This window comes from Dioscorea cayenensis, chromosome 10 (genome assembly GCF_009730915.1).
Source record: "Dioscorea cayenensis subsp. rotundata cultivar TDr96_F1 chromosome 10, TDr96_F1_v2_PseudoChromosome.rev07_lg8_w22 25.fasta, whole genome shotgun sequence".
NCBI classification, from domain to species: Eukaryota; Viridiplantae; Streptophyta; class Magnoliopsida; order Dioscoreales; family Dioscoreaceae; genus Dioscorea; species Dioscorea cayenensis.
The window spans coordinates 6,783,071-6,808,500 of record NC_052480.1 but is presented as its reverse complement, the minus strand read 5'-3'; the positions used below and the strand labels follow the sequence as shown (position 1 = coordinate 6,808,500).

The following is a 25,430-nucleotide window of genomic DNA, read 5'->3' as shown; positions in this document are numbered from 1 at the left end:
CGAAGAGAGTGACCCAATTGGAAAAAAACACTAACGTTAATGATCCAATTAAAATATTTTGTAGTTCAGTGACCAATATAGCAAATCACTAAAATGTTATTGACCAACCAAGTAATTTACCCTACTATATTTTATCATTTCAAATATTATTATGAAAAGGGATATTTCTGTCCTAAAAATTGAAAAAACATTATTTTAGTATAAGTAGATTTAAGTACAAGTCTATTTACTTACAACCAAAACCAAAACCAAAACCAAATCCATCTTTATTATATTATCAAATACATGCAACAAACCCTAGCCACAATGTTAAAGAGGCAACTTATTATCATGGCACTTGAGAACTAACTACAACATCAATCCATTTTTTTTGCAACCAAAACTAGAGGATGTTTCCTATGCATTATAAGTCCTTGAGCTTCATCCATGTTCAAATCTTCGGCACTCAATCCATTCGGCATGTCCCAATCAAACTGATGCACAAGATTTGCAAGAGCAAACTCAATTGTGGCCACAGCAAATTGCATTCCTGGACAAATTCTACGACCAATACCAAATGGAATAAATTCGAAATCTTGACCTCGAAATCTAACTCATTGTTCACAAATCTTTCCGGTATAAACTCTTCCCGGAGCATCCCAAAATTTTTGGATCCCTTCCTATCGCCTCATGCATTAATGATTACTCTTGTTTTTCTTGGGAATTTTTATAGCCTTGTAACTCAGTGTCTTCGATAGTTTCACGAGGAACTAGCAAAGGAGCAGGAGGATGAAGTCTCAACACTTCTTTCACTACTGCCTTCAAGTAGGACATCTTATTCACATTTTCCTCGGCCACCATTGAACTCTTTTCGCTCACTAATTTAGCCTCTTCTTTCAATTTCTTCATTACTTTTGGATTTCGAATAAGCTCTGACATAGCCCACTCTAAGAATATATAAGATGTAGTAGTTCCAGCCGCAAACATATTCTACAATAACAATCAAGAATTAAAAATTTAGAAACAAATAGTTGTTTGTGTATAATTCATATCTTAATAATTAAATTAAGATAAAAATTGAATATAATTAATGGCCCAAAAAGAGGAGGATGAGTAATAATAAAATTGAAAAATTATTAAAGATAGTAATTGAGATAGGCTTCAAAGAGTGTATCGAGATATATATACATATATTTGATAAAAATTACAAGCCATGAACCCTCAATTATATTATGTTAGGAGATTATATATTATATTAATTAGGGGAAAGTCAAACCGTTACTTTTCTACATGAGAAAAAAAAAACTGCTCTATGTAGGAGTAGTTATATATATGTGTGTTATTTTTTATATCTAATATGGAAAATAATCACAGTTTTAATAAAACTTCATAGTATATATATATATATGTTAAAAATAAAATATATATATATATATATGTACGAATATATGTTAAAAATAAAAAACAATAATAAAAAAAAGGCAATTAATTAGGAAAGAGGGGCATGCAAATGAAGTATTACCAGAATGATAGCTTTGACTTCATCCATGGTGGGGGAGAACTCCCCAGGCAAGGGATCTCTCTGAAGAGAAAGAAGAATATCAACCAAATCAGCGTTATCATCATCTTTATCTCTAACACCAGCAACTAAATGATCCTCAACAACACTGCTAATAAACCCATCTAATTTCTTGAAAATTTCAGCAATCTTGGAATCCAAACTGCTGAACATGTTCAACCATTTGAGAGAAGGGAAGTAATCTTCAACATTGAAAGAGCCGAAGAGTTTGGTGGCCTGACAAATAGAGTCATGGAGCATACGGCGTTGGCTTTCTTCAGTGATGGAGCGGCCGAGGGCGACTTTGCAGAGGATGTTGGTGGTGAAGGAGTAGATGATTTCGCTGAGATTGATGGGGCCGGAGAGGGAGTGATTAGAGATGTGAGAGAGCATGATGGAGAGCTCAGAGTGGCGGTTGGGGCGGAAAGAGTGGACGCGCTTGGTGCTGAGGGAGGTGGAGGACGCAAAGCTTGCGAGATTGGCGCCAGTAAGGGCCGTAGGGGGTGAAGGAGATGCTTTGGAGTCGTAGACGAGTTGGCGAGGGACTTTGAGATTGGGACGGCTGGAGAAGGCTATGTCGTTGGATTTGATCATGGAGCGGATGGAGGAGGAGGAGGAGAGGATGAGAGTGGGGGATTTGGCCGAGTTTGAGAAGCATGATAGGACCGTGAATGAGGGAGAGGGAGTGGAGAGCACGGTAAGGGATGGGGAGAAGAAGGTGGAGGTGGCCAATGAAAGGGAGAGATGGTGGTGATGGTGGATGGATTTGGGATTTGGATTTTGATTTGGATAAGGGTTTGAGAAAGAGAAAGAGGAGGAAGGGAGGAGGAGGAGGAGGGGAGGAGAAGAAACATGGTTTTGGAATGGAGGTTTTTGGTTATCCAGACTCCGGAGGATGTTGTTTTTCTAGGGTGTGAGGGAGTGAGGGGATTATGTAAGGGGTGAAGAGTGACGTTGGTGATGAGGTCAGTTATTTATTATTATTATTATTATTATTATATGTCTTTGTTTTTAGGGGGTAGGCATGCAGTAGACTGAAATGAATGCATAATTATCTGATGGCAATAAAGCGAGAGGATCATTTTGAATCTTGAATGTTATTGTTTGTTTTTTTTTTTAAAATGATTTATTTGTTGTTTGATTTTTATTGTAGCACCCAAGAATCTTTTGGTTGATTGGATCTTTTAAATAAAATATTTAATTTAAAATATTTAAAATTAAACTTTAAAACTCATGTATGATAATTGTGCAAGTGCCTTTGGTACTTGGAACATATAATAATAATTGTTTAGATTATTGAGATAATTGTTTAGATTTTTTGTTGAAATCAAATGCACGGGTGATATTCCACTCACTAGTGCCTTTGGTACTTGGAAATTATTTTGATTATTGAGATATGAGATATTGATGGAAAAGGAAAAGATTATCATGCATATCTTTTAAATGGTTTCAATGTGACAATGCGTAAATGAGGAACATATGGGAATGGAATGACATGGAAACCTTTGCCAAGGTTAACATGATGTTCTTCTATTTTTATTTATTTTTAAATTTTTTGTCAAATAATTTCTTCTAAAAATTAACAATTACATTTTTAGTAATTAAAAACTACCTTATGAGAATATTGCTATGTATAAAAAAAAAATTAGAGCTTATAATTACATATTTGAACATAACTTAATTGAAAATAATTTGAAAAATAATTACTCAAGGACCAAAAACTTCATTTTGATTTAATTGAGCTGGAGGAGTATATTAACTCTGTTAATAACTTGCATGAGATATTTTAATTAAATTAAGAGCTAGAAAGGTACATTGGCAATTGCCCATGAGAAGAGTTGCAATTAGAATACAAATTCCTGGATTACTATCTAGTGTTTAGGGCTGCAAATGAGCCAAGTCATTTATGAATTACTTGGAATTTGGTTCAGAAAAAGTTCATTTGTTTAGCAAACTAGCTGAGCTTGAACTTGATTTTTGCGCTCATATAGATGATAGAGCAGAACTCAAACCTCATACTATTTGGCCCATTAAGACTCACAAGCTTGTTTGTAAACCTTCTAAAGGAGCCTACTTGAGCTCCTTTATTATATATATATATATATATGTTTCATAAATATTCTAGGTTTAACATGCTTGACCACCTCATTAATGAGCCAAGCTCAAATATAGCTTTTTTCATTATAAACAAGGGTAAACAGCCAAAATTTTCCCTTAACTTTGGGTGTGTTACTATTTGGGTCCCCCAATTTTTAAAAAGTTACGATTTGGTCACTTATTTTTATTTTTTTTATGATTTAGTCACCCGAGTGAACACCGTTAACGTCTAGCAGACGTAGCTTATGACGCGTCACATTATTCTAATTCAGTAACATCATATTTCATCTTGGACGCCCACGTGGATGCCAAGTCAGTCATCTTTAAGCTCTGAAATCATTCAATCACCTCGGTGGCCATCCTTCCAAGCTCCAACATCTTCTTCCTTGCTCTCTTCCCTTTCTCTCCCACCATAAACTCTCTCACTTTCTCCTTTAACTCCTCCCTCTTCACCACCCATCTGCACCCACTTTCCTTAGCCTCAAACTAGCTTCAAGTTCATTAACGATCATCTTCTGATTGAGTGCATGATCAACGATCATCGGCCACGTCTACATCGGCATGGCAGCGACCATTCTCTCTAGTAGTGAGTTCCACCCACAGTGAGGCACAAGCCTGTCACACCCTGAACCCGGTCTGGCTAAACCCGGTGCGTGGACAAACAGTCGGCGGGAGCCTAGTGAACCTGCAAGGCCTCAAAACCTAACATAGAGAGATAGAAGATAAACATACATGAATACAAAATACAAGTACACCTTAAGGGTTACAACCAGGTTCAAATACATAGGAAATGAAAATATAGAATGACACTATACAACTTATAAAAGACATAAAACACAACTCCAAAAGAAGCATCTACTAGAAGCTTTCTAAGATCCCTAGGTCTACTGCTCCTGATTTGAAAAAGATTTAGAACAAATCCATGAGCTTACTACCCCAGTAAGTTATCCAAAAATAAACTAAAAACAAAATTTCAAATCTGAAACTTGCACATAAATCAATAACACAAAATAGTATAATCAAAATCAAAAGGCAAAGCAAAATGTAACAGATTTCTGAGTATGTCTCCAAATTCACTAAAGATGTCAGAGGTCATTTGTTTACCCTCAGTGACCCGAGCTAGAATAACAGAGCTCATTTATTTATCCTCAGTCACCCGAGACTGAATATCAGATGGTCATTGATAATTTCATCGAACGTACACGGTGCGAAACTGCAATCTCATTTTTTCAGAACTTCTTGTCGACAAGGTCATGGTTTAACCCTCACTGACAAGGTTGTATATCGCTCATTTGAAAACCAAAACATTCAGACAAAATTTCATAACCAAAATACAGAATATTCACAAATATTTTGCCAAAGATTTGTGTAATAACAAAAAGCAATTTAATTAATTAATTAATTAATTAATTAATATACAAGAATGCCAATCTTCCAACTTTGGCCGGATTCCGACATTAAGAAATAAGAAATAGTAAGTTTGCACTAAAACAAACATCTCATGAATAATAATAATAATAATAATAATAATAATAATAATAATAATAATAATAATAAACATCTCCGGAATATACCACTTTTTCAAACCTGTTTGAATAACTATGATAGCATTTCAAAATCACTATGTTGCATGATTGTATGGAAAGATAAAAATAACAATAATAATCCATAAATCATACTTAACAAAGGCTTAAAAGAAGCAAGAATGGTTGGCAAAAATATTAGTATACAAATTTGATTGATAAAGGGAAAATGAACATATACAAATATTGGCAAGGTAATAACACCATGGTTCCAACTAAGTCTATGAATTATTTATCTAAAAACATTAGTCATAAAATATGATGACATTTCCATAAATAAATTTCAAAGAATAGTCATAAAAAAATTTCAGAATTTTTTATAAAAATAAATCAAAACAACAAAATTTTAAATACAAGAGCTCAAGGGATTACTTACTTAATAATTGCCTAATTCCAATCGAAATCCAAGATTATCTCTCAAAATGGTCCTATAACTCAAGGGAAGAACAAACCAAAAAGATAAGAATACTTAAGCAAGGTAGAGTTCATGCACAAGGCTAAAGAGGAGCTAGCCTAAATATCAACTCTACAAACAAAGTATGAGCTTTTCTAACAACAATTCAGAACTTATAGCTTCAAGGGAGCAACAAGGAAAATCTATAGTAGTTTAAACATGCCAAAACAATATAACTAGCATCTTAGAAAAAATAAACTCAAAAGGGTGCTAGTAGTTTTCCAGGTAGCTAAAAAGATTTGTCTTTGACAGGCATGCACAAGAAGCCGAAAATAGCAATGCTAAACACACATGCTATAAATATATTTGCATTCACTAGCTAGGCATACAAAAAACTTGGGTTTCATGCATAAATGTATATACAAGTAGATGGTTCCATGAGTATATATATATATATATATATCTTTTAAGGCCATGAACTAGAGATATTCAAGGGGCACAAGAGCGCTTTTCATCATATAAGTAGATGTGGTTTCATGTATGTATAAATACTTAGTTTCCTGCAAGGATAAGCCATAACTCAAGCAAAAAAGGGTGCGGCTCCTTCAAGTAAACATTAGCATAGACATTCACAGACACACAAAGAGTATAAACCACCTACTAAACAACATGTAAGTAGACCAAGGTGACAGGAAAAAGGCTTCAAGTCCCATGGAGTAGAATGATGATAACAAGCTCTAGGGATCAAAAGGGTTGCATGAGTATAAGCATATGCAACTAGAAGCTTCTAAACATGCATCTCACTAGAAATTAACCTACAAAAATGCTTAAGATTTTAGATTCAACAAGCTTCTCACATTCTCAAACATCAAGCTCTACCACCACCATGTAAGTAAGAGAACCTACCTAGCCTTCATGGAAGCACCGGAGGTTCATTGCTCCTCTTCACCTCGCCTCCGGACGTCAAGAATTCCGGTAGAAACCCGAACTCCGGCAATGGACAACACTCTTCCTTAACCTTCCAAAGAGAGCAAGATGGAGTGGGAGAATGGAGAGAAAAGAATAGAGATGGAAGAATGGAGGAGGATGATTGTCATGCGAGGGGTAAAGGTTCGGCCAAGTGGGAGACAAGGATGGGATGGAGCCAGAATTTCCTCCGGGAATCCATCATGCCAGCTAACATCCACAACAAGGAGACAAAGAGATGAAGTTTAAGTGCAACCACTAGCTTAGCATACTAATCCAAGTTTTAAGAGTTAGCTGGGGCCCACAAAGCCCTCCCACTGCTTCATGCTGAAGCACGCCACGTTGTGGTACTCCATCGGACTATCGTTCCTCTCTTTCCAGTTATCCTCTCCGGTGGTCACCATGAAGCATCTCTCACCACCCAAAGGTACGCACACTCCGCGACCTCCTAAAACTGCTCCACGCGTCAAGTGTGTTTAAGTCCTGAATACCACGTAAACCACAGAGTTCATTTCCTTGTCATTTAGCCATCGGAGACAATCACCCTCGTCGTTGAGATTCTCCAAAGAAAATAGAGATAAATGAGCCATGCAAGAGCTCCGTTCTGAAAGAATGATTCAAAGAGTTTATCTACTCACATTCAATGAAAGAGAAGCTGTTGATCGCGCTGCTGATGCCGCTTGTGTTGTGTTCGATGAGGAAGAGAGCTGTAGGGTCATTAGGGTTACTAGAGTTGAGAAAGATGGTTTGGACTTGGTGGCAAGAGATGAGAAGAGAAGGAGGAGCACTAGGGACTTGGATGAACTCGTCGGAGGTGGTGAAGGACTTGGTGGCCAGAAAGATGTTAGAGCTTGAAGATAACTGACTTGGCATTCACGTGGGTGTCCAAGATGGGTTATGAGGTTGCTTACTTGGAATAAATGTGACACGTCATAGCGTTTACTCAGCATTAATGGCGTTCACTTTGGTGAGTAAATTGTAACAAAAAATAAAGATAAATGACCAAATAATAACTTTTTATACTGGTGGGAAAAAAAATAGAAACACACCCAAAGTCAAGGGACCGTTTTAGTTGTTTACACTTATTTTTTGAGTTGATCGAGCTCAAATTGATCTTGAGCTTAATTTTACCAACTTGCACCTAGTTTGAGTTTGCAACCAATTCTACCAAGCCAAGCTTATATAAACACTTCATAGCTCGGTTCAGTTTGGCTCAATTGCAACCCTACTAATGTTTATACCTTTGATGGATATATAGGTGATAAGAGTATCTATTGGTCCTATAATTTTTATTTCCAATCTGTATTACATGATCCACACAAAAGTAACATGAATATATTCGCTAAAATTGAACTTGAATTTATATTAAATTAAATTATTATTTATATAAACAATGTATTTTATTAAATTGGGAGAACAATTGACTAATTCGGCTTAAACGGAACAACGCACACCCCTAAAAGATTTTTTTTTTTGACTAATAGGCGACAAGCACCCTTCATTTAAGGGATTGTTAAAAAGACAGACAGGCAAGGAGGTGCATTAGTTACGGTGGCTTACGAGCCTTCTTAGAAAATCTCCTTGTCCTGTAATTCTAGATGGGTGAAACCACTGTTTCTCGCACATAAGACTCACATCCGTCTCGTAAATAGTATTGATGAACAGTATTGGACCCGAGTGTACAGTGCGTGAACAGTACACTGGGGGAAGGATTCGAACCTTTATTCTCTCACTTAGTACTTTTGTATCATATCCAAGGTTGTCAATACCGGACCAGCACAGCCGGTATAACTGAAAAAATTGAGAACCGACCATGAGGCAGATTCAGCTACCCTATTTGACTCGGTTGTAAAATAAACATGTCAAAAATGGGGTGATCAGGCCGGTTTAGCCGGAAACCGGTTAACTCGGCCGGATCTAATAGGTCAAAAAAAATTAATTTTTTTTTAAAAAAAGAATTCTGATGATGGGAGGAAAGGAGGGAGCGGCCGTGGAAGAAAATGAAGGAGAAGCCGGTGGCGAGAGGGAATGAGGGGCAGCCACAAGAGGGATAAATAACAGAGAATGCCATTGGTTGGTGAAAGGAAGTGAGAGGGCGACCGGACGCACTGAGGGAGAAGAAAGAGTGAGAGAGTGAGTGGGAGTGGACCCTCATGTGATTGTTTTTCTTCTCGAGTCCCGAGAGAAATCTAGGATGCGTGTAGAATTATTAGGATTTTTAAAATATTTTATATATATTAAAATCAGTATATAAAAGTGGAAATTGCCAAAAAAACCCTTTAAGTTTGTAAAATTGCCAAAAACACCCCGTTAGTTTTGCGATCCCCAAAAAAACCCCCTCCTTTTTAAAGTCTATGTTTTTCAAACCCCCAAACCACATGTACGGATGTGAGCGAGGTGAGTTTCAAATTTTTTTGGACGAAAATGCCCTTGCATGGGGAGTCGTGGGCTGCTGACCATCTCGGCGATTTGAGGAGGAAGTGGGGGGTTTTCCGTAGGGAGTAACTCGAGAGGCAATTTATTGGAGCCGTTTAATTGCTTTTTCTCAACTCACGTCTTGACTTTTTCCATTTCGAAGTTGTCTCCGAAGTTGTCTCTACGGTGAAAGCCTACTGTAATTGGCATTTCATCGACTTTTTCCCTTTCACGGTATCTCGAAGGAGAAGTCCCCAGCGCAACTAGTTGGCATTTCATCGGTTTGCAATCTAAGGTATTGAGTATGGTTTTATGTTAGCATTACATTACTAAAGAAAGATTTTTTCGGTTTTGTTTTTGTGCTCTGTTTTTGTTGGAAGATATTGAAGTCTGAGAGGGGATTTCTCATTTTGGGGGTTTTTGTTAGTCTGCGGGGAGATTTCTCGGCTAGGGTTTTGTTTTGTTTTGCATTTCGTATGTATACACTATCGAAATAGTTTTTCGATTGTTATGATTTATGTAATATTTATAATGTACATTTCCCGTTTCGTTTGATATGGTTGCGATTTTACAAATGAGGGTTGACGTTTAGAAATGAGATATTCTGAGTTTAACATTTGTTGTCTCTGTTTAAGTATTCTCGTCTACGTTTAACAAAATGGGTCTCTGTTTAACATTTTATATCTACATTTAATAAGCGAGAGTTTACCGTTTAAAACCTTATATTTCCGCTTAAACTTTTTGTCAATCTGCGAGGCTTGTGATTATGGCGGTCAACCTAGTTAATGGGCGTTGCTATTTGACACGGTTGTGGAGACCTTAGGCGAATTGAAAGTTAACATGACCCTCGACATGGGAGATTATTCGAAGGACACCGTTTGCGGCGTTCATTTGATGGAAGCCATAAACCAAGAGAGGGCCCTTCTTGATTCTCTTTTTGCAAAGGTACGATGGTCGCACCAATAAATTCGGGATCGGGAAAAGCTGCTTGAGTTTGAGACCTCAAGATGTGGCCCTCGTTCTTGGTCGCGTTGCGATAGCGGCGAGTGGTCTTTCGGAAGAAGAAAAACCGGTCGGGTTCGAAGGCGGTATCTATCAAAGACCTACGAGAGACAGAGACTCCATCAAGAGCACTACGGTGCAACTTGTTCGACGGAGGGAGAAAGAAGATAATTTTGTCAAACTCGATGGTGTACCTCATGGGGGCAGATCCTCTTCTCAAATACATCATGCTCGGTTCGAGCTGGATGCGTTGATTACGTCGATGATCTACCGACCGTAGGGGCGTCTAGCGTAGGCGCGAGCGGCGCTACAAGTGGCTTATGGAGGATATTCCACAGCGGCCGCCCGAGTGCAAGATAGATGCTCTGGGAAGAAGACCAACACGAGTACATTAAGGGTTGCTCGGTCGCGCTTAACGTACGGTTATCTGGTGACCGGAGCAGGGGAAGAAAGTCCGTTTAGGCAAGATCCCAGGATCTTGTGCTACGGTGAAAGTACTTACGGAAGCAGCGGCGGTGAAAAGCGAGCTTAGTCGTCGCTCGATGGAAAAGAGGTAATAAATCATGGACAATGTCTAACATAAGTCTTTAATGTTTAAACATTTTTTTTAGCGTTTAACTTTAGTATTTACCGTTTAACTATTATTAATAACCGTTTAAATATTTTTGTTCTCCGTTTAATTATATTCTATAACGTTTAAATATATAGTTTTTATAGTTTAAAATGAATGATCTCATTGAAATTGTTTGGTTTACATATGTTAGTTTCTCGAAATTTGGTTCAGCGAATCTTTGAAGAAGAAATATTTGTTGGCGCCAACCGAGCGGATGGATGCCATTGCTCCCGGAACCACTTGCTCGAAGGCGGGATGAGAGGCGAGCCTCTATCGTGCCGTGCTGGGACGCCGTTCTCCTACTTCGCCACCACCGCGCCACGCATTCCTCGGCCGAGAAGCCCTCCCCTACCCGTGCAGATTGCGACAACCCCCTACCACGACAACGGCGAGTCCCCCGACCATGGCAGCCCCTCAGGCAGATGGCGACCCCAGCAGTGACATTGGGCGAAGATGTCACCGCAACTCTTATGCAGGGCATGCGGATATTGATGATCGAGGTTTCCTCGGCTTGTCGCCATGTGGAGGCTTGGAAGGGACGTTTCGCAGACCCGAGTGCGCCATCCCTCGAAAGAACCGGCACCCGGAGACGAGGCGTCGAATTTGACGACGACGCATCATCGGAAGGTCATTCCAAAGCGGCCACATTCGAAGAGACTTGCGAAAAGAGGAGAACAATATCGCCTCTGTCTCCACCGCCAGGTGACGATGAAACAATAGCAGACACCATCGGTCGATCTCATTCTTCGAGTACATGCGCCCGATTGATGACATGGGCCCGTGACGGTGGAGGACATCGTAGATGATGTGGCCGTTGCGCTGGGTTGAGAAGGTCGTTGACTCTCTTCTCGATGAAATCGTCGACCCGGTGGAACCGGTCTGCGAGATGCGGCATCAAAGATGGACACAATCCACGAAGGTCGAGAACAAGTTAAGGGTGTGTCTCCCAATGATCTTTGTTATCATGGCCACGGTTGAGAAGATTGTCGAATCCGTTGCTGGTGGCCGTGGCAAGCGATGCAGCAGACCAAGCGGGGACACAATCCCACCACAACAAGAACCATGTAAGGAAGTGTCTGCGGTTGATCTTTGTCGCTGTCGTCCCGCGTCGAAGCCGGACACAATCCCACAACGAACAACAATGTAAGGATGTGTCTGCAGGGTTGATCTTTGTCGCCGTCGTCCCGCATCGAAGGAAGATCTTGATGAAGACCCCGACCGAGCAGCGAGAGAGATGATCAAGGGCCCGATCAAAAATTGGACCCGAGACGGCTCGGGAAAGCTTTTATTCGAAGAAGAAGAAATGGGTTGGCACAGTCGTCTTAACAAATCTGACGAGGAGTTGATGAGGATCTTCCTCAGCGCTCGTATGGACGGGTAAGTGTAACGTTTTTATGATATTGTTTAAAAGAGTTTCTTATAGTGTTTAACTATTACCTAATAGTGTTTAATACCATTATGTTATCATTTAAGTTTTTCGCCTTACCGTTTAATTATATATAATATCATGTAACAATTGATAATATCATTTTAAATATTTACGATATGGTCCTCTAATATACAGTTATCGTTTAACCTCGACGTCTGTCGTGTGGAAGAATGACTATTTGTCGGCCTCACCATGACGCAGGTTACTACTGTCGCTTGAGGGAAAGGAGATGGTCAGCGATGATGTGATGGGCGGCTTTCGTATGCATAATACAGAAAAGTCGGTGAGCGAAAGAGCCATATCCTTACAAGAAGCGCGCCTCCATCATCGGACCGCTTACTGTCTGTTTATGTCAAAGCGGACGACGCCATGACACAATTATGGCTATGATCGGGGATGCTTTGTCGTGACACTGCATGAAGTTCAAATTGTCATCCTCCGATAATCATGAATGGCCACTTCCATGTCGTCAGTCTCGGACAATGATAAACAAGAATACTGAGGCGTTATTCTTCAGTATCCAGAGTACGATAAGGACAGCGTTGGACATGGTAAGTTCTTTAATTATGTCCGATTAATATACATTTTGGTATTTAAATCGGTATTCTAATCTCGACTTGCATATCTCGACAGTGGAATCTATTCGACCTTTGTGTCGATATGGAGTTAAGCGGTCGGCTGACGACAAAGTACCGGCTGCAGTCGCGACACGAAACCCCACGCCAAAAACAAGGAAGCGTCGATTACGCCGTCTACGTCATGCGGTTTATCGAGTAATTCTGTGGGGTGAGAATTCACGGCTACCATGACGAGGCGTTCCTTACCTCGGATTACGAGTATGTTACCCGCATACTTAAGGAGGGCGGCCGGCGTCCATGACAAAGGGGTCGATCGCAAGCGGGTTAAATCTATTTTTTGAATAACATGTCTTGTATATCGATTATCGATTTTGTTTTCAAATGTAAATCGGACAAATTCAATTCATTGTTTTCGTGTTCGAAGAACATGACTTGTATATCTTAATGTAAATTTTTGTTTGTTTTGAATTGTAAAGCGGGTTAAATTCCATTCGGTTTTTATTTCATTGTTTAATTTACGTTGTGATTGTGTACATTTCACTTTCATTGTTTAAATATAGTATATATCGTTTAAACATCGAGTTTTAAATATTTCAAATTACGGTGTACCCGTTTAAAAATAACACTTTCTACATTTAAATGAATGCACTTATTGTTTAACTAAATACGGAAAGTTGCCCATCAATACACAATTCAATTCATTGTTTTTGTTTTCGAAGAACATGACTTGTATATCTCAATGTAAAATTTTTGTTTGTTTTTCAATTGTAAGGCGAGGTTAAATTTCATTCGGTTTCATTTCATTGTTTAATTTACGTTGTAGTTGTGTACATTTTCCGTTTCATTGTTTAAATATACCATATATCGTTTAAACATCGAGTTGAAATATTTCAAATTACGAGTGTATCCGTTTAAAATAACAATGTCTCCGTGTAAAATACATTCAATTAGTTATAAATACACAATGTTTCCACATCGTCGTCGGTTTTATTAACAATGCCTAGTCGTGACAGTTTCATTGCAAAGATCAGTCGATTGTGACGGATCCTTGGCGGCGGGCTTCGATGTAACTTCGCGGACATCAAGCGCTGCTGACTCGATCCTCTTTCGTCTAGGCCGCCCGGTCGCCTTCTAATCACAGTGATGCATAAGCGAAAGCTCACGATTTCCGTCCCGAAGGCTGTCTATCGTCGGGTATGGGGAATATAGCTTCCTTGTATGCCGGTTTGTAATTATCGGCGGTGAAGTACCCGCTCATACATCGATGTACGTTGGTGTCATGCTGCATTATTCTTTGCGCAAGCATGTTTGCGAGGGATACCATAAACTTGCCACCGTCGACATGAACAAGTTACGATGGCGAGATCCACGGAGTTCGCTGCATTGGTCGATCACTCGTAGCGATCATCGACTGCAACGACCAACACGAAGATTTCGTCGTCCTCAACAATGATCTCTAACCCGAATGTATGTGCGGGCGTAAGTAGGTCTCCCATTTGGTCGCTTGCTCACGCCCGGTTACATAACATCGCATCAACTTGAACACGGCAAATAAGGTTAAACAAAAGGCGAGTGATGGTTAAATAATTCGTCAACATGTTTAAACATTATTGTAATTAAATAAACGAAATGATTAATATTTAAAAGTCGAGAAAAAGTGTAATTAAACAAAGATTGAGAATGTTTAAAGGGTAATACTAAATGTTAAGTGTAAATCAACATTCGCGAGACCTTATGGAGTCGACCATTTTACGTCACCGGTGAAATGGCGAGCTTCCTTGATCCAAGCATTGAGCGACTCCGTGACGTTCGAATACATCTCACCCCAGCGATCACCTCAGAGCGAGATAATTCGACCAATGTGCCATATCCGATTTATTAATCAACGGTGATGAGCTTGGGGTGATATGGCCTGCGGTTCATTCAGCGGTATCATCGAAATCTTTAGCCGTGGATGCCCACGCAATGCGGAAGCATATGAGACCCGGCACTCCTCCCTCGATGCCTTCCCAAGTCCGACGTTGGCTTTCGTAAAATTGGCCTCCAAATGTCGAGAGGCGATGCGCGTGATGGCGAAGAAGGGAAGACTCTCGCAATTGCGCTCACAAGGCCCTTGGACTCGTCCGAGCACGAAGGTAATTATCTCATGATAATCTCCACCCTCGTATAAGGGCATCGCCCAACTTAGATATGAACCAAGTCCAATTGGCATCGGGTCTCGATTGTCGACTATACCAGGCGACGTGGAAAAAAACCATTGTTACCATCTTTCCACTGTGGCACTCGAGTGAGTGTACCCCGATATTTTCCAAGGAGGTGGGTACCATCGAGACAGCACTGACCGCAAGCCCTCTTGAATCCCACAATACACTGCACCGAAAGAAAAGAATGCACGTTTAAAAGCGATCACCGTCTCTCTCACGATCCTTGCAACTGCCAGGTTGTCTCGACCACCTTATCCACATACCAAAAGCAAGCAGATCATGAGTTTGGAGATGTCACTGCTGAGTCGAGGACCACCCGGGCATGCTCTTTTCCCAACCAAGCACGCTTGTATGGTATGTGGACACCATGTTCCGCAACATGTCCTTACGAATGTCGATGGCCTTATACGAGGGGACGGTCCTCGAGCTTCGAATCACTGCGTGCGCTAACCCATTTTTGGGCGCTTTCGGATGTGACGCCCTGAACCTATGCCACCACCGCAAGTGTGTGACGGGTTGATTGTCTTGATTCGAAAGTATTTTTGTTATACTCTTTTGATGCATGAAGGCGCCAACGATAACCATCGGCAGCGCATTCCACAGTCACCCGATGTTTTTCGTTCTTTATGAATTTGAAGTCAAAATTCCTTTTTGATTGCATGATTTGAAAGTACATCCACGAAATGTTCGACACCGTCAAAAGCGTTGACCAATATCCAGCGACAACACTTGAGAATGATCGGCGAGGAAGGAAGACATCCCACGCGTCGAGGTCAGCCCATCGGGGATGAATGGGGCACTCGCGAGAATCGAATTCACCCTAACACTTGATCAAATGAAAAGATCAATATGTTAAGCGGAGAATATAATGTTTAAGCGATAATGACAATAGTTAAGCGTTAAAATTAAATACTTAAACAATTAACTAATAACGTAAAGGACTAGTACTGATATGTTAACCAGGTGGCGGACATATTTAAACAATAATGACCCCGACAAGCGAAATAATTAAAAGAAAAGGAACTTACAGACGAGTAAACCTCGTTTTCATTAGGATTCGACAATGGCACATTTTACGTCTCGACGACAAGATCAACTTCGAGACATTTGAAGATGGAGTGGACGTGACACATCCGATGGAAGTCGACATCGTTTTCTATTGGGCGAAACCGTTTTTATATCCATCCGGTGTGATGAACTTAACCCACGACAAGAGAAACTTGAGGACCCCATCGCTCACATATCTCATTAACACCAATTCCCAAAAGTGCGAGCCGTGAACATTAGCACTCTTCCCTCCCCGTTGAATCTAACAATACCACAAAAAAACTCTCCATAATATATCGATTCGAAAACCAAATCGTACAAAACCAAATGAAATGAAGAACAAAAGCGAAGACGGCGAAGAAGAAGTAGAAGATGTAAAGAACAAAGCGGTCGAGCGCAAACAAAAAAAGTGCACGATTGTATGCATGGAGGTTAGATTAGGCGTGATGTGATTGGGCGGTATTTTTTTCCCTCCATCCCAAGGGCAAAAAGGGAAATATATGTCATTGTCGCGAGGAAGACATGTTGTCATCGTTCGAATGAAAGTTCTCAACTCAACATGAGTCTCTGTATAGCGTCAAGCTTTTTTTATGTTTAAGCAGGATACATATAGTGTTTAAAAATAACGGTTAAGCTGTTTAACTAAAAGTCTATATCATGTAAATAATATGTTATTGTTTAAATTGAATGCTTTTCATCGACATCGCGTTGCTAGATGGGTACCTCCGGGTCACTTTGTTTAAAACATATTTACGTATTTTTCTTAAACACCGTTGTCGTTGTTTAAAGAGTAACTTGAGTATTGTTTAACTTTTTCTATTGTTTACTAATGAGCGTTTTTTTGTTTCCCACATTGTTTTTACTAGGTCTCTGTTTAAATTTTCGAAGTTCACGATCAAATACGATTGTTTCGTTTTATTTATAAAAGATTTACAACATTTACAACATTTACAAAGATTTACAACATTTACTGACGTCGCTCGGACTTTGGACACTCAGCGACTCGACCCTCAGTATACTGAAACAAGTGTGCACGTACATTCGAATGCTCACGCGGTTGCATAACAAAGCGCATCAACTTGAACCCTGCAAAAGCGTACAACATTAAAAAAGGTTAAACAACACACATTCATGAAAACAACTATTAATCAATGTGTCATGGTAGGACTTAAAAGCGAGCGATCCCGATAGTTAAACACGAGCATGCTGATTGTATGCTGAGCAAAATTTTTCTTAAAGCGTTAACGAAAGTCTCAAGTGGTAAATGTCAACCCCGTCTTAAAGGATGTTTCATGATCTCCCTCCTCCAGAGAATCCTCCGCAATCACGCAATGCGTGAAAACTTTCTTTTCTTACCCAAGTCGAAATGCTCTCTTAATTGCTTTCCGTCATCCACATTTGGAGAATCCTTTGCGTTCGAGGCGATTATGAGAGGACTTGACTAGGCGAAAAAGATAGTTTTAACTAGATTCGGTGATTACGGCTAATTGATTCTCAAGATAAGGGAAGAAGGCTCACGAAACATCCTCTTTCGAGATAGAGTGGTTGTCCAGTGGGAAGAGGAGGAAGAGGAGGAGGAGGAGGAGGAGGATGATGAGGAGCGGCGAGGGTGGTTGTCCATGGGGAGGGTTCTTCACGGTTGTTATGGTGTGAAGTCCACTAGCGGTGACTCTTCGTATCCGAGAAAAAGTTAAGCCTACGATGGCCGACATTGGTCAGTGAGAACGAGCGGGTGTTCGGGAAATTTATGTTACGTGCATAAGAATTAATGCCGTCATTAATTCTTACGCACGGGATACCATAACTCTTGCCACCGCCACGTGCCACATGCCAACAATTCGAGATCAAGCGAAAAAGATCACCGTTTTACTGCAGAGACTTTGAGAATTTACCGTTTATGAATAGTTATACATGTAAAGATAATGTTAAAGCGGAGATGGGAAGTATTAAGCGGATATGACAATTATTAAACATATTAGTAAAATATTTAAAGCGGATAATAGAAAAATAGTTAAACATTATTTAAAAATATACAAATAGATAACCATAAAGCGAGGAAGAACTTTTACTGACGAAATGAACTCGATCAGTAATTCTTGTTCTTCTCGTCGTAATACAACTTTACAACCATAAAGCGAGAAGGCGACAATGGCAGCATGCTGCGCCTCGACAATAAAAATCGACTACGACTTTCGTTTGAAGATGAAGTGCACTGACCAATCCGATGGAAATCAATTTCATTTTTACGTTAGAAACCGATTTATATATTTCGGGTATGATAATGAGGAGAATAACAAGATGTAATGTAACTCCTTGGCATTGTCTATCAGAAACCAAGCGAAAGCCCTTCGAAAAGGTTGAACATGATGTGATTTTGGCGCTTTCCTTTCCCACCATTTTCAGGGGCCAAAAATGGGATTTCACAACATGGACCCATTTGAAGTGAGCAGTGGGGGTAAAGGGAAGTTAAACACTAACGGAAGGGTCGTCAGTGGTGTGTAAAAGTAGGAGGGGGTTTTTGGGAAGTTTTGAAAATTACGAGGGGTGAACAGTAATTTTCCCTATAAAAAAACTAGAGAAATGCTATTTGAGCCGAATTCGCAGGCCGAATGACGTGGTTGCCGATGTGGCAACCACGTCATCAATTTTCTCTCTCCTCTGTTTTAAAAAAAAAACCCCCAAATTGAAGCCCAATGTTGAAACGAACTCCTCATCTTGTTGTCGTTCCTCATCTTCTCTCTGAACCGAAGCCAAACTGAAGCCCTATTTTGGACCGAACTCCTCCTCATCTTGCTGTCGTTCCTCATCTCCTCTCATGTACGAAGCCAAATCGAAGCCCTATTTTTGGACCGAACTCCTCCTCATCTCAGTCTCTGGCAGTCATTCCTCATCTCTTCTCTGTACTGAAGCCGTTGCTCCTCTCTGAAGCTGTCATTCCTCATCTCAAGCCACTGCTCCTCATCGAAGCTCCTCATCTCCTCTCTGAAGTGGCCTCTCCTCTCCGTACTGAAGCCGTCGTTCCTCATTTCCTCTTTGTATCGAATCTGCCATTCCTCATATTGAAGTCGCCGCTCCTCATCAAAGCTCCTCCTCATCTCCTCTATGAAGCTGCTACTCCTCATCTCATCTCCAAACTGAAGGCGCTCCCCCCTTCTCGGACAGAATGCCTTCTTCTTTTTCTTCGTCAACTGTGAAGCATCTGCGAAGCCGTTCCTCATCTCTCCACCGTTCTTGACATCAATCAATTGAGGTATTATTTCATCTTTCTTAGTGTAGATAATAACCATGTCATTCGGTGAAAAAAATATTTTTTTGCCTAATCTTGTCTCTAAGCATATCTTCGTTAGCTTTATAGAGATAAGTTTCAAATTTAGTTTGTGATGGTGAAGATTTTATTTGATTATATTTTGTTTATTATTGTATCCGTAGCATGAAAATTTGTTATGAATATTTGCTTCATAGAGAAATTTTTTTTTCATTGATAATATTTGATTTAGTGTTGGATTTAATATATTTAGTTTGTGCTTCATGTCCTTTTAGTTTTTGTTGTATATTATCCAATTCTTTCGAGTGTTTGGTATTATTCTTTTGTTTTATGCTTGCATATTGCATACATGAACTTTGCAAACATTTTATACAGTTGATGAACTCTTCTATATACTTGTGGAGTTCTAAATAATGTGCTTGTTCATTACTTGTTTGATGCCATGAAATTCTTTTAGTCAGTGTACTCTTGAATGGGGTGAGTTGTGGGGCCATAGATACCATGCTAATTGATTTTAATCTGTTTTTTATTTGATTGCGTGGAATACTGATGGCACTCTCTCCTCTAGAACCACACTCCTATTTGTAACACGAGGCTAATTTGATTTCCAAGCCAAGTATACCAAGTTGTACATTATCTTTGTTATTACGTATTTCATCGACTTTTTGCATCCAATTTTTTTATAAGCAAGGCGGGCATCAATTATAACACATTTTTTTGTTTATGAGTGTTGTTATCACTCACTTTCATATTTTTCTGCAGATGGAGTACCTATGGTGCAGCTGCAAAAGCTGCGGGTGAAGTGAATGCACTTCTAGATCTCTTTGTTTTGTTCATAATTTAGGATTTATACTTTGTTGTAGTCTGGTTTTGTTTTATGCTCAACTAATGTTATTAGTCCTTGGTCATTGTAATTGTTCTCTTTCATGTATTTAGTCCATTCACTCAGTTCTTTCGTTGTTATTAGTCCTTGGTTCTTTGTAATTGGCTCCTTTGTTTTTGTTCACTGGTGAATGAATGTTTTCACATGGTCGAATGAATGTGTGTATTTAATCGCTCGAGCATTTATTCACTAAAATCCATGTTGGATTATTGGATTATTGGAAAGTTTCCATTACATTCGAGCATTTGTGTGTGTAGAAATGGGTTCTTCTTTAGGGCGGGGGCTAGTTATCATTCAATTCGAGAGAGAAATGTTGATGCATTTTATATGGTTGTTTAAGTCTTGGTTAGCATGTATGTCGGGAAATCATCCAAGTGTTATCATCAACGACCAATCTCAAGCCATACGAGGAGCGATTCTTTGCGAGTGTTTCAGGAGTTCAGTCATCACATGTGTGCGGCATATAACGAGAGAAATGCGGGGATAATCTGGTAGAACTTTTACGAATACAAAGCGGTCGAAAGGATTGCTCAAGAGAGCTATATTGAGAATTGAAGAATTTAAAGAAGATTGGCGAAATATGATTGAAAAACATGGGCTTCAAGACAATGTCTGGCTCGAATCCTTGTATGAAAGTAGGCATCCCAGGGCTCCAGTTTTTGTGAAAGAAACATTTTCTGCAGGGTTGTCATGTAGTCAACACAAAGAGAATTTGGTTTCATATTTTGATGGATATATACACCCAAAGAGCACATTGAGGCAATTTCTTTTAAAGTATGAGCCGGCAGTACAAAATAACTGTGAGAAGGAAGGCCAAGCTGATAGTGATTCATTCCATAAGAGCCTACAGTTGATTGCTAAGCTTTATATGGAAGAGCAAATTCGCAAGGTTTAACTGGAAAATATCACTGCATAAGAATGATTCCAAAATACACATAAAAAAAAACTCACCCACAGATCACGCCATTGTGAATCTGGCCATCTCAGAGGATCATAATCACTAATACCCATAATTGTGCCCATATATCTTAAGAACAAAGAGCGAAACTTTACATTTGTTCGTAGTGATTCAATGTAATAACATAAACATAATAAAAAGGGCAAACATTCTCTAGAGATTCGTTCTTAAATTTTTCACGAAAAATTTCAGGATTAAAGTGGTGATTATGCTTGACAAGTACATGTTGTTCCTTTGATAAATATTGATAATTAAAAGTTAAACTCAAAGGCTCTCATAATGATACCAACCTTTGTGTTTCTTTGGATTCCAACAAAAGGTATTAAAGAGAAGAGAGACCGATGAACCTTGGATTATAATAAAGCAGGTGAAAGAGCTTTCGACTAGATGCGGCATGATGCAGTGGCAACAAGGACACCCATATGCATACTATCGTGGAAAGCATAGAAGATGGCACTGTTCAGCTGCGAGGAATGGCGTCCGTGGGTTCTCTCACCGCAACCTCTTACGCCCATCTCTCTTCTTCTTCGGTTTGGAGACAAGATGAGGAACGACGCTTCAAAGATGAGATGAGGAGGCGTTCTGTCCAAGAAGGTCGCCGGCGAGGGGAGTGGAGTCCATGGGTTCTCTCACCGCAACCTCTTCGCCCATCTCTCTTCTTCTTCGGTACGGCGGCTTCAAAGACAAGATAAGGAGGAGTTCGTTTCAACATTGGGCTTCAATTTGGGGTTTTTTTTTTAAAAACAGAGGAGTGAGAAAATTGATGACGTGGTTGCCACATCGGCAACCACGTCATTCGGCCTGCGAATTCAACCTGCGAATTCGGCTCAAATAGCATTTCTCATAAAACTAAACTTTTAAATATTAAATTTAATTATATTTTAGATATTTTAAAAATCAAGGAAAAATATATAAATTTAAAGTTTTAAATATCATATTTAATTAATTGTATTTTTTAATTATTAAAATATTGGTTATATTATTTTTTATCATTATTAATTATTATAATATATTTTTTAATATTTTATTATTGACTCCAGTTCAACTCCGTTTCAACCCGATCGAATCCATCAACCTTTGAACTTTGAGTTTAGCCAGGTCAACACCCGGGCCAGATTTAACTACTTTGGTCATACGGTTGGGCTATCCAATGGTTGACATCCTTAAAGATTTTAACTCCATATTTTTTTCCAAATTTTCTTCATAATTTGAAAGCCAACATCAACGATTCATAAGATTTATGATTTTTTATTTTACTTCTTTTTGTACATAATATATATCTATATAGTTTTGTTAGGTCTAGTATAAATAGGGTTTAACGGTTTAGATTTATTTATATATTGTGTTGAAATTAATTGAACGAAGCACAATAATACTATTCATTACACAGTACACAACTATTGGATTAAAATCTAACGACCTGCATCAACATTTATAGATTTTTAATCTATGAACGTACTCAGATGATTGATCATATATATTTATATACATATATATTTTGTATCTTACATTTGTTTTTAAGTAAGTATTACACAAATTTGATTATATTTCTATTTTTTTCATTTGGTTAAAAAATTTTATAAAAACATGATGTACCTGCCCAACACTAGTGTGTGTATATACATTTGATTATTTGAAAAACTCATTAATTTTGATTTTGTTCCAAAGAAACCAATGTGTTTGGTTGAGGGTTAAAAGTCCGGGATTTAAATTATCTTTTCATTCATTCAGCCAATAAAAAATTTTTACATGAGCAAATTAAATTCTAAGCAGTGGTTGTCAAAATTAATTATCAAAATTAAAATTGATATTTTTAAATATTAATAATTTTTTATCGATATCAACAATTATTTGAAATATTTTTATTTTAATTATTAAATCATATAAAAAAAAAGTAATAATATGTTTGATTGTGGGGAGTTGGTATTAAACCCCAACAAAACCCCTAGTTTTATTCAACCCAACAAAAATATCTTTCAAATTAAAACTTTGACATCAATTGCAATTTACAGGTTTAACATCTCTCCATGGCAAAATAACTTCTCTTCAAGAAATAAAGCTAAAATTAGTTAATATAATTTCAAAAATAATAAAAAATTCTTAAAATAGATATGATTTATAATCAATTTAAATATTGTAATGGAAAGAAATACCTCTTTTCATTTCAAATAGGAAAAAGCTTTTTTTAATACAAAGCAGATTTATTTATATATGAGGCCCTATCACCCAAGACCATCTTATTATCACATCAAATACGACAACAACCACCCCTAGTCCACAATGCTAGAGGGATACTTATTATTATCATGATGGTGCATGAGAACTAACTGCATGAGCATCAATCCACCTTCTTTGCAACTAAAACAAGAGGATATTTCCTATGCATTGTAAGACCTTGAGCTTCATCCATGTTCAAATCTTCGGCACTCAATCCTTTCGGCATTTCCCAATCAAAGTGATGCACAAGATTTGCGAGAGCAAACTCAATTGTGGCCACCGCAAATTGCATTCCCGGACAAATTCTTCTACCAACACCAAATGGAATAAACTCAAAATCTTGACCACGGAAATCTAAATCACTGTTTATAAATCTTTCCGGTATAAACTCTTCAGGAGCATCCCAAGATTTTGGATCCCTTCCTATTGCCCATGCGTTAATGAGTACTCTTGTTTTTGCCGGAATCTTATAACCTTCCAACTCGATGTCCTCAATGGTCTCACGAGGAAGTAGCAATGGAGCCGGAGGATGCAATCTTAGTACTTCTTTCGCTACTGCTTTCAAGTAAGGCATTTTATTCACATTCTCTTCAGTTACCATTGAACCTTTTCCGGCAACTGATGTCACCTCTTCTTTCAATTTCTTCATAACTTTCGGATTTTGAATAAGTTCCGACATAGCCCACTCCAAGAATATGAACGAAGTGGATGTCCCCGCTGCAAGCATGTTCTGCAAGAAGAAGTGAATTCGAATTTAAAAGAATGAACGTTAAATAATAATCTCAATAGTTATATACGAAAAGAAGGGCGTGAAAATTAAATTAAATGATGTCTCACAAGAATAATGGCTTTGACTTCATCCATGGTGGGGGAGAACTCGCCAGAAGGAGGATTCTTCTGAAGAGAAAGAAGAATATCAACCAAATCAGCATTGTCATCATCTTTATCTCTAACACCAGCAATCAAATGATCCTCTACAACACTGGTAATAAACCCATCTAATTTCTTGAAAATTTTGGCAATCTTGGAATCCAAACTGCTGAACATGTTCAACCATTTGAGAGAAGGGAAGTAATCATCAACACTGAAAGCGCTGAATAACATGGTGGCTTCACTAATGGAGTAATGAAGCATGCGGCACTGGCTTTCTTCAGTGATGGATTGGCCGAGGGCCACCTTGCAAAGGATGTTAGTGGTGAAGAAGTAGATGGTTTCGCTGAGATTGATGGGGCCGGAGAGGGAGTGGTTGGAGATGTGAGAGAGCATGATGGAGAGCTCAGAGTTGCGGATGGGACGGAAAGAGAGAACTCGCTTGGTGCTGAGGAGGTGGAGGACGGAAAGCTTGCGGGATTGGCGCCAGTAAGCGCCGTAGGGGGAGAAGGAGATGTTCTTGGAGTTGTAGACAAGTTGGCGAGGGACTTTGAGATTGGGACGGCTGGAGAAGGCGATGTCGTGGGATTTGGTCATGGAGCGGACAGAGGAGGAGGAGGAGAGGATGAGAGTGGGGATTTGGCCGAGTCGGAGAAGCATGATAGGGCCGTGGGTGAGGGAGAGGGAGTGGAGAGCACGGTAAGGGATGGGGAGAAGAAGGTGGAGGTGGCCAATGAAAGGGAGGGATGCTGGTGATGGTGGATGGATTTGGGATTTGGATTTGGATGAGGCTTTGAGAATAAGGAAGAGGAATGGGATGAGGAGGAGGAGGAGAAGGAGGAACATGGTTTTGGTTTGTTGTGTTTTGGAAGAGGAGGAGTAGGAGGAGGAGGAGGAGGTCCAGGAGGATATGGAGATGTGGAGTATTTGGTTTGAGGGGAGGGGGATTTATATATGGAGGGAATTGAAGAGTGAAGTTTGAGATGAGGTCATTGCTTTGGTTTTTTAGATATTGAATGATGCATTCAATGCATGCCTACTAATACGTTCTATGATTTATTATTATTATTATTATTATTATTATTATTATTATTATGTTAATGGGATGTAGGAATGGAAAACCCAAACTTGACAATATGTCAATATCAAAGGAGTTCCTCGCTTTTGATGACAAAGTTCTGTCTCTACTCTCTAGTGCATTTAACGCCAATTAGAAAGACCAATTTGCCCTTCCTAAGGACTTGGAAAGAAGAGACAATGCGTTTTGGAATTTGTGTAAAGCTTTCCACTTTAACTTTTCTTTTTCGTTTATTATTTTTATTATTATTATTATTATTATTATTATTATTATTATTATTATTATAGCGTTGTC

The 25,430-nt window shown here is 39.0% G+C and overlaps 2 protein-coding genes across 2 annotated transcripts; both read right to left on the bottom strand.

The window, feature by feature from the left end:
- Positions 1–356: 356 nt before the first annotated feature.
- Positions 357–2,131, bottom strand: LOC120270266 (cytochrome P450 736A117-like). The gene is made up of 3 exons (XM_039277284.1): positions 1,502–2,131; positions 686–969; positions 357–540 (listed from the first exon to the last, which is right to left on the bottom strand). The coding sequence occupies exons 1-3, from the start codon at positions 2,129–2,131 to the stop codon at positions 357–359; spliced, it is 1,098 nt and encodes a 365-aa protein (XP_039133218.1).
- Positions 2,132–23,134: 21,003 nt separating this feature from the next.
- On the bottom strand, positions 23,135–24,924 carry LOC120270723 (cytochrome P450 71A1-like). Its single transcript, XM_039277797.1, has 2 exons — positions 24,026–24,924; positions 23,135–23,918 (listed from the first exon to the last, which is right to left on the bottom strand). The coding sequence occupies exons 1-2, from the start codon at positions 24,902–24,904 to the stop codon at positions 23,310–23,312; spliced, it is 1,488 nt and encodes a 495-aa protein (XP_039133731.1). The 5' UTR covers positions 24,905–24,924; the 3' UTR covers positions 23,135–23,309.
- Positions 24,925–25,430: the final 506 nt, after the last annotated feature.